The sequence below is a fragment of the Orycteropus afer genome, unplaced genomic scaffold (assembly GCF_000298275.1).
Source record: "Orycteropus afer afer isolate SDZICR_OR568_19922 unplaced genomic scaffold, OryAfe1.0 scaffold00482, whole genome shotgun sequence".
NCBI classification, from domain to species: domain Eukaryota; kingdom Metazoa; phylum Chordata; class Mammalia; order Tubulidentata; family Orycteropodidae; genus Orycteropus; species Orycteropus afer.
The window spans coordinates 680935-694549 of NW_006922069.1; the positions used below are offsets into that span (position 1 = coordinate 680935).

Consider the following 13615-nt stretch of genomic DNA (forward strand, 5'->3'; position numbering starts at 1 on the left):
TTTTTGTTTCAATTGGTTCTGTTGTGACATCACCCATTTCATTTCTTATTCATGTTATTTGCATCTTCTCCTTCTTTCCCTTTGTTAAGTTTGCCAGTGGTTTGTCAATTTTATTAATCTTTTCAAAGATCTAACTTCTAGTCCTGTTGATTTTTTTTTCTACTGTCTTTCTATTTTCTGTTTCATTTATTTCTGCTCGAATCCTTTTTATTTCTTCTGGTGACTAGAGACTTTTTTTGCTGCTCTTTTTCTAATTTTTGGAGTTGTGTTAAAGTGTTGATTTTGGTTCTTCTTTTTTGCTGTGTGCATTTTTTGCTATAAATTGCCCTCTGATCACTGCTTTTCCTGTCTCAAAGATTTTGATATGTTGTGTTTTCATTCTTGTTTAAGAAAATTTTTTATTTCATGGTTTATTTCCTTAATTACCCAGTCATTTTTAAGGAGAGTGTTATTCAGTTTCCATGTGAGTTTTGGTTACCTAGTGCTGCTCTAACAGAAAATACTGCAAATGGGATGCCTTGAACAAACAGGGATTTATTCTCCTACAATTTAGGAGGCTAGAAGTCTGAGTTCAAAGTGCCAGTTCTGGGGGTTGAGTGAAAGCCCCTCGACCTTGGGCTTCGGCTCTGCTTCTTGCTTCTGGCCTTCTGGAGCTGGAGGCATCCCTTCATACAGGCTGAGGCTGACAAACCCAAGGTCGATAAATAAAATGCAGTCTCAAGATTACCAAACAACAAGGCAGGCCACTAGTTCAAGTCCAGGGACAGTCCCAAGATAAGCAAGAAACTTTGCAGGCTGCTGAATGAAAACTCAGCTACATGCAGAATCCAAGCATGCCAAAAAGCTGCAGAGACTTTTCTCAAAACTTCTCCTTATGTACTAGAATCTGACTACATCCCTAAAGCAGCTACTCAGCTGCTCCAGTAGATTCCACCGTGGAGTTGATTACCATTCTCATTATGGGGAATAGCTACAACCAACTGCCCAGCCACTCAAAGCCAAGTCCAGTTAAGTTGACATATAACCTTAACTGCCACAATGTGTTGCTCTTTTTCCATTGATTTTCCTGTTATTGATTTCTAATTTTATAGCATTATGGTCTGAGAAGATGCTTTACAGTATATCAGTGTTTTTAAATATATTGAGGTTGCTTTGTGGCCTAACATATGGTCTATCCTGGAGAATGTTCCATGTGAGCTGGAAAAGAATGTATATTGTGCTGTTTTGGGATGAAATGCTCTGTAGATGTCTGTAAGGTCAATTTGGTTGGTTGTATTGTTTAGTTCTTATGTGTCTTTGTTGAGTTATTGTCCAGTTCTATCTTTCATTGAAAGAGGTGTATTAAAATTTCCTATTACTATAGAGTCATCTATTTGTCTTTTTAATTTTGTTATAGTCTGATTTATGTATTTTGAGTCTTTCATTAGGTACATAGATATTTATTATGGTTATGTTCCATGTTCAGTTGATACTTTAATCATTATATAATATCCTTCCATGTCTCTCATGGTGGTTTTTGTTTTAAAGTCTATTTTATCAGAAAGTATTATTGCCATTCCTGCTATTTTTAATGGCCATTTGCTTGATGTATCTTTTTCCAACCTTTGATTTTTAGTCTGTTTTTTCTGTGTGCCTAAGGTGAGTGTCTTTTAGACAGCATATTGATGGGTCATGTTTCTTATCCAATCTGTAACTCTCCATTTCTTGAGTTGTACATTTAATCCATTTCCATTTAGTGTAATTATTGACAAGTATGAATTTATTGCTGTCATTTTGTTATGTGTTTTTTCATGTTGTTGCTGATATCTTTGCTCCATATAATTTTTTGTGCTGAGCTCATTTTGTTTATGAATCATGTTATCATTTTCTTTTTTGCTATTATTTTAGAATTTGCAAAATATTTGTGCCTCTCCTCTTTTTTATTTTGATGTGAAGGCTTATTATCTTTCTTCGTGGTTACATTGTGATTTATAACTTTCTTCCCAAGTTTAGAACAATCTGTTCCATCTCTCCATTGTTTTGACTTCCTACACATTTGGAAGTACTATACTGATACTATTTCTTCTTCTTCTTCTTCTTCTTCTTTTGGTTTTTAGTTGTCCTCATTTACCAGTTGATGTTTATGGTTCCCTGTTTTTGATCTCATTAGCTTATTTTACTTTGAATACTTCTGTAACTGTGTTGGTTTCTGGGTTATTTCATCATGTGTATTAATCATCAGTTATTGTCTGCTGTTGTTGGTTGCCTATCTGAAGACTCCCTTTAGCATCTCCAGTAAGGTTGGTCTGGTTTTAACAAATTCCCTTAATTTCTGTTTATCTGGAAATGTCCTAATTTCACCAGCATATTTGAGGGACAGTCTTGCTCTGGGTATATAATTCTTGGTTGGCAGTTTTTCTCTTTCAGAGTTTTATATATACCATCCCATTGTCTTCTTGCCTGCTTAGTTTCTGCCAAGAAATCAGAGCTTAGTCTTATTGGTTGCCCTTTGTAGGTAAATTTCCTTTTTTCCCATGCTGCTTTCAGGATTTTTTCTTTGTCTTAGGTTTTGGTGAGTCTGATGATAATATGCCTTGGTGATTTTCTTTTGGGGTCTATCTTGTTTGGGGTTTGTTCACTTCTTGAATGAATATCTTCTTATCTTTCATCATATTAGGGAAATTCTCTTCTAACATATCAACAATTTTCTCTGGTTTTATTTGTCTTTTCCTATTCTGGAATTCCAATTACATTTAAATTATTCCTCTTGATGGTATCTCACATGAATCTTAGGCTTTCTTCACTTTGTTTTGGTCTTTTATCTGATTGATCCCTTGACAAAGTAGTACTGAGGTATTTGTCTTCAGTCTCATTAATTCTTTTTTCCATTGATTTGATTCTACTCCTTTGCCCATTTAATGTGTTATCTCTTTCTGAAATCTTAGTATTAATCTTCTGGATTTCTATTTGTTGTTTTTGTATAATTTCTAATTTTTTGTTTGTTTTGTCAGTTGTTTTTGTTTTGTTTTCCTAAATTGTTCTAGAGTTTTTTTGTTTTCCTTAATTTTGTCAGTTTTCCTTGATCTATTTCTCAGTCCATTGCAGGTACCTAAATATAATTCTTAAGAATTCTTTATCAGGGAATTCCAGTGCTGCTTCCTTCTTAGGGATGTTTTCTGGGTCTGTATCCTGGTCCCTTATTTGTAGTGTTTTATCTTGCTTCTGTGTGTGGACGGGGATGGTCAGTTGTCTCTGAGACATTGTGATGTTGTTTTATTTATATTTAATTGGTGTTTATATGTTGGTGTGATTCACCCAACATTTGTTCTTTTCTCTGTTTTATTTTGATATATCTGTGTGAGCAGAGTACTCTGCTCCTTCTATTCACTAGTTGGCAGCACTTAGGCTGTCACCACCTGTTTCTTGGTGGGTGTGATTGAGAATGAGAGTGTGTGCACAGATCTATGTTAGTGTTCATGAGAAGCAGTTGAGGGTGAGTTGGACTGGTTTTGGCCACCGTCTGTCATTGGTCAGTTGGTGCAGTAGCACGTGGTGGCCCTCACTCAGTGGGTGGGGCTGTAGGAGGTGCACATATGGTTGGATCATGTCAGAATGGTTGCTCTCTCCTACTCAGTAATACAAAAAAAAAAAAAATTGAAACACCAAAACAAAATCAAAATCAAGAGAACAAAAAAACACAAACTGCATAAACAAGTAGGAACAATTGCAAAAGAAAAAGGGGGGGGAAGGTAATAAAGGAGAAGAAAATCTAAAAAAACATATCAAGAAAAGAGACAAGAAAAAGATAAAGTGAAACATAAAAAAAGCACAATATCTGGGGAGGCGGGAATGAAAGGAAAGAGCAAGAGTAAAAGAATAATAAAAAGAAAATGAGAAAAGTGAAAAAAGGAAAACAAGGAATGGGAAGAACAAAAACAGGAAGAGAAAGAAAGACGAAGGTCCAGAAGTTGGGTGGAGGTTGGGGATGGGCACACTTCCATTTACCAAGAGAGTGTGGGGTATAAGAGTAACAAGGGGAGTACCTCAGAATAGCCAGCAGTCCACAGCTCTGTTTGTCTCCTTCTTCACTGTTTTCCTTTCTAGTCATCAGTGACCAGTGCAGTTGTCCATGCAGTCCTTGGCCAGCAAACCTAAGAAGGTTGCTGCCCAGATCAGAATGCCACTTGTAAATATTCAAATTGGCCATACTGTCAAAACAGCTGATAATCCTTAGCCCCCCCCCCATTTGTCTCCTTATTCACTGTTTTCATTCAGGTTCTTCTACTAGTTGGTATTTAATATACTTCTTTATCCTTCCCTTCAAAGCTCATGGTTCCAGGATTATCTTCTGTATCTGTTTCAATTGGTTTCTTGTTTCTTTGTTGCAGAGGGTCTGTGTAGCCTATGTGCCTCTTCTACCATCCTCTTATGTCCTAAAATGTTCTCTTTATTCTCTTTTCCCATTTTCTACATAAACATCATGCTTAAAATATTTTAAACGAATTAAGCTTGTATTTTAACTTAAACCCAATTATGGTAGAGCTTACTTTTTATTTCTGTACGTAGAAAGTTTGATAAAAACTCTTGAGCTTTTCACATCTGTTGTAGGAGAACATTTTATTTAAAATGCCAGGATCATGAATTATTCACAAATCTTTTTTGTATTGTGGTAAGAAAGACTTGAAATCTATATGGAGGCCTAGAAAGATGATTTAAAATGAAAGGCTTGGTTCTGTAATGCAGCACTAGAACTTCTTAGAAGCTTTTCCCAGCATCCATGCTTGAAAGTGAACCATAATTTGCAATAGTGGAGCCAAGTAAAGGAAAACTTCACTGAAACAAGAAAAAACAAAATAAATGAGTAGATTCCTAGTTTAAAAGGTTGCAAAGAGAGAGGGAAAAGAAAAACTTCATATTGATCTAAAGGGCAAGAAAGAGGGTAAAGGAAGTGTCCATATGAGAAGAAAAACCACTGTCAAAATTAGGTCTGCCAAATATGAGACTGACCTTCCTGTAGTTGAAAATGGACACTGCTCTTTTCTTCTACCCCACCCAAAACATATATTACCTCCTAGACTCTGGCAGCATAGAGCCTAAGACACCTGACTGCTAACCAGAAGGGTGGCGGTTCAAATCCACCAGCCACTTCTTGGAAGGAAGATGGGGCAATCTACTTCTGTAGTGATACTGCCTCGGAAACCCAAGGAGGGGTCTCTATGAGTCAGGTCTGACTCCACAGCACATAACAACAACAACAAGAAGACTTTTTGTAATTTATATTCATGCTAAATATAGCTATGGGCATGGTATTGACTAATAAACATATTAATCACCAGACATTACTTTGGGAAACCATGGATTGTTGGAGAAATATCAAAAAATTGGGAGATGAGAGCACATTCATGCTGATTTTTAAAACTCTGAGCTTTTTATCAAATGTGAAAGCCCACTTCTAACATAAATAAGAAATCTTCAGTTCTTAAAGTGTTTAAGGCTTTAAAACTACTTTAGGATTTATCTAAACTAGCAGTGGTTTTCAAACTTTCAGAATTACCAGAAGGGCTTGTTGAAAGCTTTTGCTGATTGCCATGCCCTATTCCCAGGGTAGGGAGCTCTGGTGGCATAGTGGTTAAAGCATTTGGCTGCTAAACAAAAGGTAGGGATTTGAACCCACCAACTGCACTGCTGGAGAAAGATGAGGCAGTCTGCTTCCATAAAGATGTACAGCCTTGGAAACTCTATGGGGCAGTTCTGCCCTGTCCGATAGGGTCATTTTGAGTTGCAATTGATTCAATGGCAGTGGGTTTTTTTTTTTTTTCTTTTTATTAAACTCTCAGGGTTTCTGATTCAGTAGGTCTGATGCAGAGCCTGACAGTTTGCATTTCTAAAAAGTTGCCAGATGAAGATGATGCTCCTGGTCTAGTAACTACACATTGAAAACGACTGGTCTAGAGGTTTATCACTAATGCTGTTTAATAGTGTAATTGATTAATATTTTGGTCACTATGGATATACAAAAAGAGCCATGGTGGTGCAGTGGTTAAACCTTTGGCTGCTAACCAAAAGATCAGTTGGCTGTTTGAACCCACCAGCCACTCAGCCTGGGAAACCTGTGGGGCACTTCTACTCTGTCCTATAGGGTCACTGTGATTTAGAATCAATGGCAATAGGTTTCAGTTGGCCTAGATCTTATGAACCACTCCAGTTTATATCTGCTTCTATACTCAAGCATTCAGCACATTTCTTTTAGTATTTCTAAGACTTACAGCTAGAAGGTGAATAATGTAGAAATTCCTTCTGAAGATCATTTATGTGACAATACTTGCTCTTGTTTTTGTCACTCCTTAGAAATGGAAATATTCAGCTTTGTTTCTTGAAATGATTGGGTTTTATGGATTTAGTTGGCATGTCTGGAGATACCATGTGTCATTGGCCAAAAAATAAGAAAATCTGATATTGAGAAGGATCTCAACTTCTGGGAAATAGAGGTGCATTTAATTATTAATGTCTGTCGTAGATATAAAAAAGAGCCACCCTGGTTCTGAGGCCTCCAGTCCATTTTGTTGAAGACAGTTGATTATCAGGAAATTCTAAGATATAGAGTGATAATGTAGCCATTTTTTTATATAGTAACTATTATGTATTGAATTGTATCCGCCAAAAAGATACGTTGAAGTCCTAACCCCTAGTACCTGTGAATGTGATCTTGTTTGGAAAATATGATCTTTGAAGATGTTATCAGTTTGGTTAACATGAGGTCGGTCATATTGGAGTAAGGTGGAGCCTAATTCAATATGAGTGGGCGTGTCCTATAAAAAAGGAAAAGAGACCCAGAGGGAAGAATATGTGGCATTGCAGCTGCAAACCCAGGAACTACTGGAGCTTCCAGAAGGTAGGAGAGAGAGGCGTGGAACAGATTCTCCCTAAAAGCGCCACCCCCCACCCCCCGCAAGTTTGCTCTCCCAGCTTCCAGAACTGTGAGAAAATGAATGGCTATTCTGAAAAGCCACTGAATTTGTGGTCCTTTGTTACAGCAGTCTTAGGAAACTAATACAGTAAGCACTCTGATTAGGAACTCTATTATGTCCCTAGTAGGTCTGTAAACATTTCTTTTGATTTCTGAAAAGAAATTAGTGGTCCATTTGGATCTGTTTTCCCTCTCTGGGTTATGTATTGCAGTCTAAGGAAGGGCATTCTGAATGAATTAGGTATAAATAAATGCTCTCTATGTGTTTTTATAAAATTTACTGGCTCAGGCAAAATGTGTGTTCATTGAGGCAAATAATTTTAAAAGTTGTAAGTAGAATTTTCAGGATAAAATTGCTGAGTTTATGGAAAGTCTTAAATCTAATCTTTTACAAAGTATCCTAGCTTGTTTTAGAAAAATTGAATTAGTGTAGGTGAGCTGAGGTCCTGTGCCAAGAGCTGCATGCTGACAGAAGAGACAGCCCCTGAGATGGACAGTTGGCACATGGGAAGTGTTACTATTAACCACAGCCCTTGTCTCACTTTCACAGGAGCAGCATGATGGGCCTTATAACCTCTGGCCTGAGGAACTAGCTCCAGAGGCTCCTCTCTTTGCCTCCTGAAATCCCCTCCTTTCTATCCAGGACAAAGAAGTCACTAAAATCACAAATTCAGAGACTTGAAAAGAAGTCACTAAAATCACAAATTCAGAGATTTAAAAAGGGTTTGGAGATAACAAGGTAGTGCTAATAGACAGAAGGAGGGTGACAGGAACCGGGTTTCAGGGTATTTACTCACTAGGAAGTCAAACCAATTAAGCAAGGTACTTGCTGGAATCTGGAAATTGATTAAAGAAGGGAGGAGGGGAGATGCAGGATTACTTGATATAGCACAGCTTTGAGCACTTTTCTTCATAGCACCCATTATTGTTATCTGCCATCAAGTTCAGCCTGATTCATGGAGATTTAGATAGGATAGAACAAAACAAAATGTTGCCTGGTCCTGAGGTATCCTCAAGGTCATCAGTATATTGAGCCCATCATTAGAGCTATTGTGCCAGTCGGTCTCACCAAGGGTCTCCCATACCATCATTGGCCCTCCTCCAGTGATTGATCCCTCTTGGTGAACATGTCCACAGCAAGTGAGTTAGGCAGTATTCAGTTGTGTTTCTTAAGGTTTTTATTGGCTAATTTTGGGAGCTCTGGTAGCATAGTGCCTAAGGCACTTGACTGCTAATCAGAAGGCTTGCGTTTCAAGCCCACCCAGAAGGAAGGTTGGGCAATCTACTTCCCTAGTGATACCACCTCAGAAACCCAAGGAGGGGTTGCTATGAGTTGGGTCCGACTCGACGGCACATAACAACAACAGTTTTGGAAAGTAGATGGCTAGGCCTTTATTCCTAGTCTTAGTCTGGAAGCTCTGCTGAAACCTGTCCACCCTGGATGACCCTGCTGGTATTTGAAATACAATAAGTCCTCAGGTTACGAACATCCAACTTATGAACAACTTACATTTGCCCCTTAATGTTATGCAAATTCACCCTCACTTTGAAATAATTGAACCAACCCATACTGGCAACAAATTCTTCATCACAATCACCTTCACTTGCTGCACATGCAGCTTTTAAATCACTGAAAAGGCTTTGAGCCTTTCCTTGCACTAAAATAAGGCTAAATAAGAACCATATGCACCTGTTCCAACTTAACCTACATGATTTAAAAACATACTTAAATACTGATCTCATTCATAACCCAAGACTGCCTATACTAGTGGCATAGCTTCCAGCAGCATGGCAATGTGTAAGCCACCATAGTATGGCAGACTGACACACGTGGTGGATAGCATCCATTACAAACTAATGCTCTGTGTAATTGTTTCATGTTTCTCTCGCCCATTATACCAGTGCTTCTCAACTGCAGGGCAGTTTTCCCCCAAGGAGACATTAGCAATGCTTGGAGACATTTTTGCTTGTCAGAGCTGGAGGAGGGGTATCACTGGCATTAAGTGGGTGAAGGCCAGTGATGCTGCTAAAGATCCTATAATGCATGGAACAGCACCCTACAACAAGAACTCTCTGGTCCAAAATACTGACATTGCCAAGGTTGAAACTGCATTAGATTAAGTTTCGTGAAGACCCGTCTGCCTTGTGGGCACTTATTCCCAGCACTAGCTTGGAGCCTGGCACATCAGGAAGTGCTCAGCACATTTTAACTGAATACAAATGAGACAAGTCTTCCCTTCTTTTAGCCAGTTTGCCCTAAATCTTTGCTTATGCAACACCAGGCAATCTCAACCTTGAGCACATTGCACAAGTCTGATTATTTTTCTTCTATTTATGGGTCTGATAGCATAGTGCCTAAGTGCCTAAGTGCTAATCAGAAGGCTGGGTGGTTCAAACCCACCAGCCACTCCTCGGAATTAAGATGGGGCAATATACTTCTGTATTGATACTGCCTCAGAAACCCAAGGAGGGGTCACTATGAGTCAGGTCGACTCGATGGCACATAACAACAACAACATTTTTATGTCACTGACCCTACCTCTCGGCTGCAGAAGTCTCTGACAGAATAGACTGCTTTAGAAGGGGGTTACATTTCCTTTCTCTCATCTTGCTGTCTCATTTCTCAATATTGAAATCTACATATGCATGGTTTTGAATCTCCATTCTTGAGAACAAAATTAAATCAAAGGGTAAACAGTTTTCCTTTGCTTATATCTAGTATTTTGGTAGTGTAGTGCCTGAAGGCACTTGACTGCTAACCAGAAGTCTGGCGGTTCAAAGCCACCAGCCACTCCTTGGAAGGAAGACCGGGCAATCTACTTCCCTAGTGAAGTTGTGTTGTTGTTGTGTGCTGTCGAGTCGGCCCCAACTCATAGCGACCCCTCCTTGGGTTTCTGAGGCAGTATCACTATGGAATTAGGATTGCCCAACCTTCCTTCCAAGGAGTGGCTGGTGGGTTTGAACTGCCAGCTTTCTGGTTAGCAGTCAAGTGCTTTAGCCACTATGCTACCAGAGCTCCTTACTATCCTACTATCCCTAGTGATACTGCCTCAGAAACCCAAGGAGGGGTCGCTATGAGTCAGGTCCGACTCCACGGCACATAACAACAACAAGAACAACAAGTATTTTGGTATATAATGGTTAACTACACTGAATACTGCCTTAGCAATAGAGATAATTATGTTTATTTTCAAGGATGTCACACTGAGTATGTTTGGGATGATGGAGGACAGGGAGATTTCCAACATAATGAGCTTTTGAAATGTAATTTGATCATTTTTTTAGGATCATTTTATCTTTTTGTGAGGAAAGATCTGGATGGCCCTGGAAGCTGTCTTCCAGCAGAGTGCTGGCTCAGGGGCTTCATCAGCCTAATATAAAGAGGGACAGCTGAGCGCCAAAGTCCCCCATTCTTCCCTGTTACTAACAAGTCCCCTTCCTGAACCAAGGAGCCTCCATTGTTTCATAGTTGCATAGATGACCCCACACACCCTTCTATAAAGATGGAGAGTGCTATAGAGAGAGGGGTACCTCTCTTGGGCACACGGCCATGAAGTGTGCAGTCCATTTTTCCACAGGCCAAACTCCCCTCTCAGTGAGGGAATGAGGGCTCAGGGATTGCTCACATCCACCTCTTCTTCTCTGGAGGTTGTTCCCGATAATCCTTCTTTCATATCTATACTTGTGGCTCCCTTAGAAATGCACGTGCAGCCTACCCATCACACATAGGAGCAGTTCCATTGAGCATCTCCTTAAGGTTGGTATAACTGGAGGCTATTTATCATACTTAAAATTATTTCCTTGTATATGAATTATTTAATGAAAGTGCCAGAGAACAAGAAGAGGATAAGTACTCAGATGTGTGAGAATACAAGGGAGTGGAATGTATGTGTACATATCATCACATCTGGTCTCTACTTCTGCAGATTTGCTTTGTTTTGTTTTTAAAATAGAGTTTTTAGCCTATATTGAGAAACACTGTAAGAAATAGACATGTTAGTGTCAATTTTCAGGATGTTTTTGATGATGTTGCTAGTTAAATTACATAGTGAACTCCTTATGCAGACTCTGGAGAGCAATATAGTTCTGATCTAGGACTCAGGAATAATTGAGATTCTTCTGAGTTGCAGGTTTGTTTTTTATCTTGGGGACTGTTCTGGGTACCTAGTGCCACTCTGACAGGAATATACCACAAATGGGATGGCCTTAACAAACAAGAGTTTATTCTCTCACAGTTTGGAGGCTTTAAGTCCAAGTTCCAAGTGCCAGGCTCTAGGGGCTGGGTGAAAGCCCCTCAACCTTGGGGTCTAGCTCTGCCTCTGCTCCCAGCCCACTGGAGCTAGAGGCATTTCTTAACTCAGACAGCAGCTGGCGGCAGCCCAAGCCCAAGGCTGACATGTAAAAAGACACAGTCCCGGTGTTACCAAACCACACAGCAAGCCATTAATTTAAGTCCATTCTAAGTCCCAAGGTAGGCAGAGCATGGCAAGCTGCTGAACAATGACACAGCTACATGCAGGGTCCAAGCGTGCCATAGGCTAGAGACTATCCCCAAGGCTTCTCCTTATATACAGGAAGCAGACCACCTCCCAAAGGTAGCTCCTCAGCTGCTTGTGGTAGATCCCACCATTGAGTTGATTGCCAGTCTCATCTTGGGGAATAACTACCACCAGCTGCCCAACCACTCAACCAGGCCCAGCCAAGTTAACATACAAATTTAACTACCACAGGGACAATGAGTATGTATCCAGTTATGTTTTCTTTAAGAAATAAAAGAATGTGTAGAGCCAAATTTGTTGCCCACTCTTGTGTAGCAAAAGTTGAGAAGTTCATGATGCACACTTGTGCTAATAACCTCAGTCCTAGCTCCAGTTCTGACTCATGGTGACCTGTGTGTAGCTCAGAGTAGAACTCTGCTCCATAGTTTTCAATGGCTGATTGTTAAACCTCCAGAAATGTTTTTGGAATGAGATAGGGGTGTTAATAAATAAATGTATTATCATTAAAAAAAAAAAAACCCTCACTGCCATCAAGTCAATTCTGACTCATAGCAACCTCTGTTGCGTTTCTGAGGCTACAAAGCTTTGCGGAAGTAGATCACCCCATCCTCCTTCCACAGAGCAGCTAGTGGGTTTGAACCACTGACCTTCTGCTTAGCAGCCAAAATGCCTTATTGGCTGTGCCACCAGAACTCCTATATGTATTATCATAAACCCACTGCTGTCCATTCCATTCCGAGTCATAACGACCCCCACTGGGTTTCCAAGGCCATAAATCTTTAATGGAAGTAGATTGCCCAGTCTTGCTTCTGTGGGTGTATTATCATAGAGCATGAAAAACGAGTTTTACTGCCTTCTTTTTTCCTTTTCCAGATTGAGATGCTACCAGATGGGCTGTTTCAATGCAAAAAGCTGCAGTGTTTACTATTGGGGAAAAACAGCCTCATGAGTTTGTCCCCTCACGTGGGTGAGCTATCGAACCTTACCCATCTGGAGCTCACTGGGAATTACCTGGAAACACTTCCTCCTGAGCTGGAAGGCTGTCAGTCCCTGAAACGGAGCTGTCTGATCGTCGAAGAGAATTTGCTTAACACTCTGCCTTTCCCTGTAACAGAACGCTTGCAGACGTGCTTAGATAAATGTTGACGTAGAGAGAAGAGACACAGTGTCTCAAAGTCATCTTTAAAATATACTTCCAGAGGTTTAAATGAGAAGTAAAATTTCCTAAATTGTAAGGATGAAAAGTGGGTGATGATTACAACTAACCATATCCAAATGTCTTATTATAGCCATTTAGTGTCTAGCCATAAATTAAACAGCTAAAAAGTGTTAGCACTGAGTTGCAGTTTTGTGAGGAGTTGATCTTTAACTAATGGAGGTGGTGCAAGAAAGTCAGATCAAGAGTGGAATGAAATTATTCAACCCTACCTTGCAATTTTTTATGTTGAAGGTAGTGTAGGTGTTCCTTTCCTCTCCCTCTCCTAGTTCATTACTTATTTGCACACTTGTTTTAACTGCCTTCCTATTTTGATATTTATGACCAAGATCATAAACTCATCAATATAAATTTCCATGATATATACTCACCACTGCCTTCATTAATGTTCTTTTTCTTTTTTTTCTTTTTTAAGGCAGGGTGTTTGCAGAATTTTTTGACATAATTTTTACTTCCTTTCCCAGCTTGCTTGACTTCCTTAATCTAGTTTTCTCTTAACAGCAGTGGTGTTGAACAACTGCCTTTGGCCTTTGCATAGAACAAGAGCAGGGTACTTAGATTTCACCCTCGGGGGCATCCTGAAAAACAATATATTCTCTACAATTTCTTCTTGTCTCCCATCAAAGCCTTTTTTATTTGCTACGACTTTTTGTATTAAATGTAAAACATTAAATATGTTCTGTTGTATAACCTTGGATTCAACATCTGTGAGAATAATTTTTGTTAGGTACAGAGAACATATGCATTTCTTTAAAAATTTACTTTTTAATGTACTTGGGTTTGGCCGCTTAATATTCTCATGTTTATGTGCATTCAGCTCCAAAATGTTTTTCTACTCTGCAACTAATTACATCTGGTTAACAAAACCCTTGTGTTCCATGCACAAAACTACTGGGGGTTCCTTGTGAGAAAATGGCCCCATCATCTCCCTCTCTCTTCTCCAGTCGTTATGCT

General features: G+C 39.4%; 1 protein-coding gene across 1 annotated transcript in view; it reads left to right on the forward strand.

The window, feature by feature from the left end:
- The window catches only part of LRRC8B (leucine rich repeat containing 8 VRAC subunit B), a 25839-nt gene extending 13248 nt beyond the window's left edge, over positions 1-12591 (forward strand). The window contains exon 2 of the mRNA XM_007954931.2: positions 12319-12591. Within this exon, the coding sequence (XP_007953122.1) occupies positions 12319-12591 (273 nt within the window). The remainder of the gene's footprint in view (positions 1-12318) is intronic.
- Positions 12592-13615: the final 1024 nt, after the last annotated feature.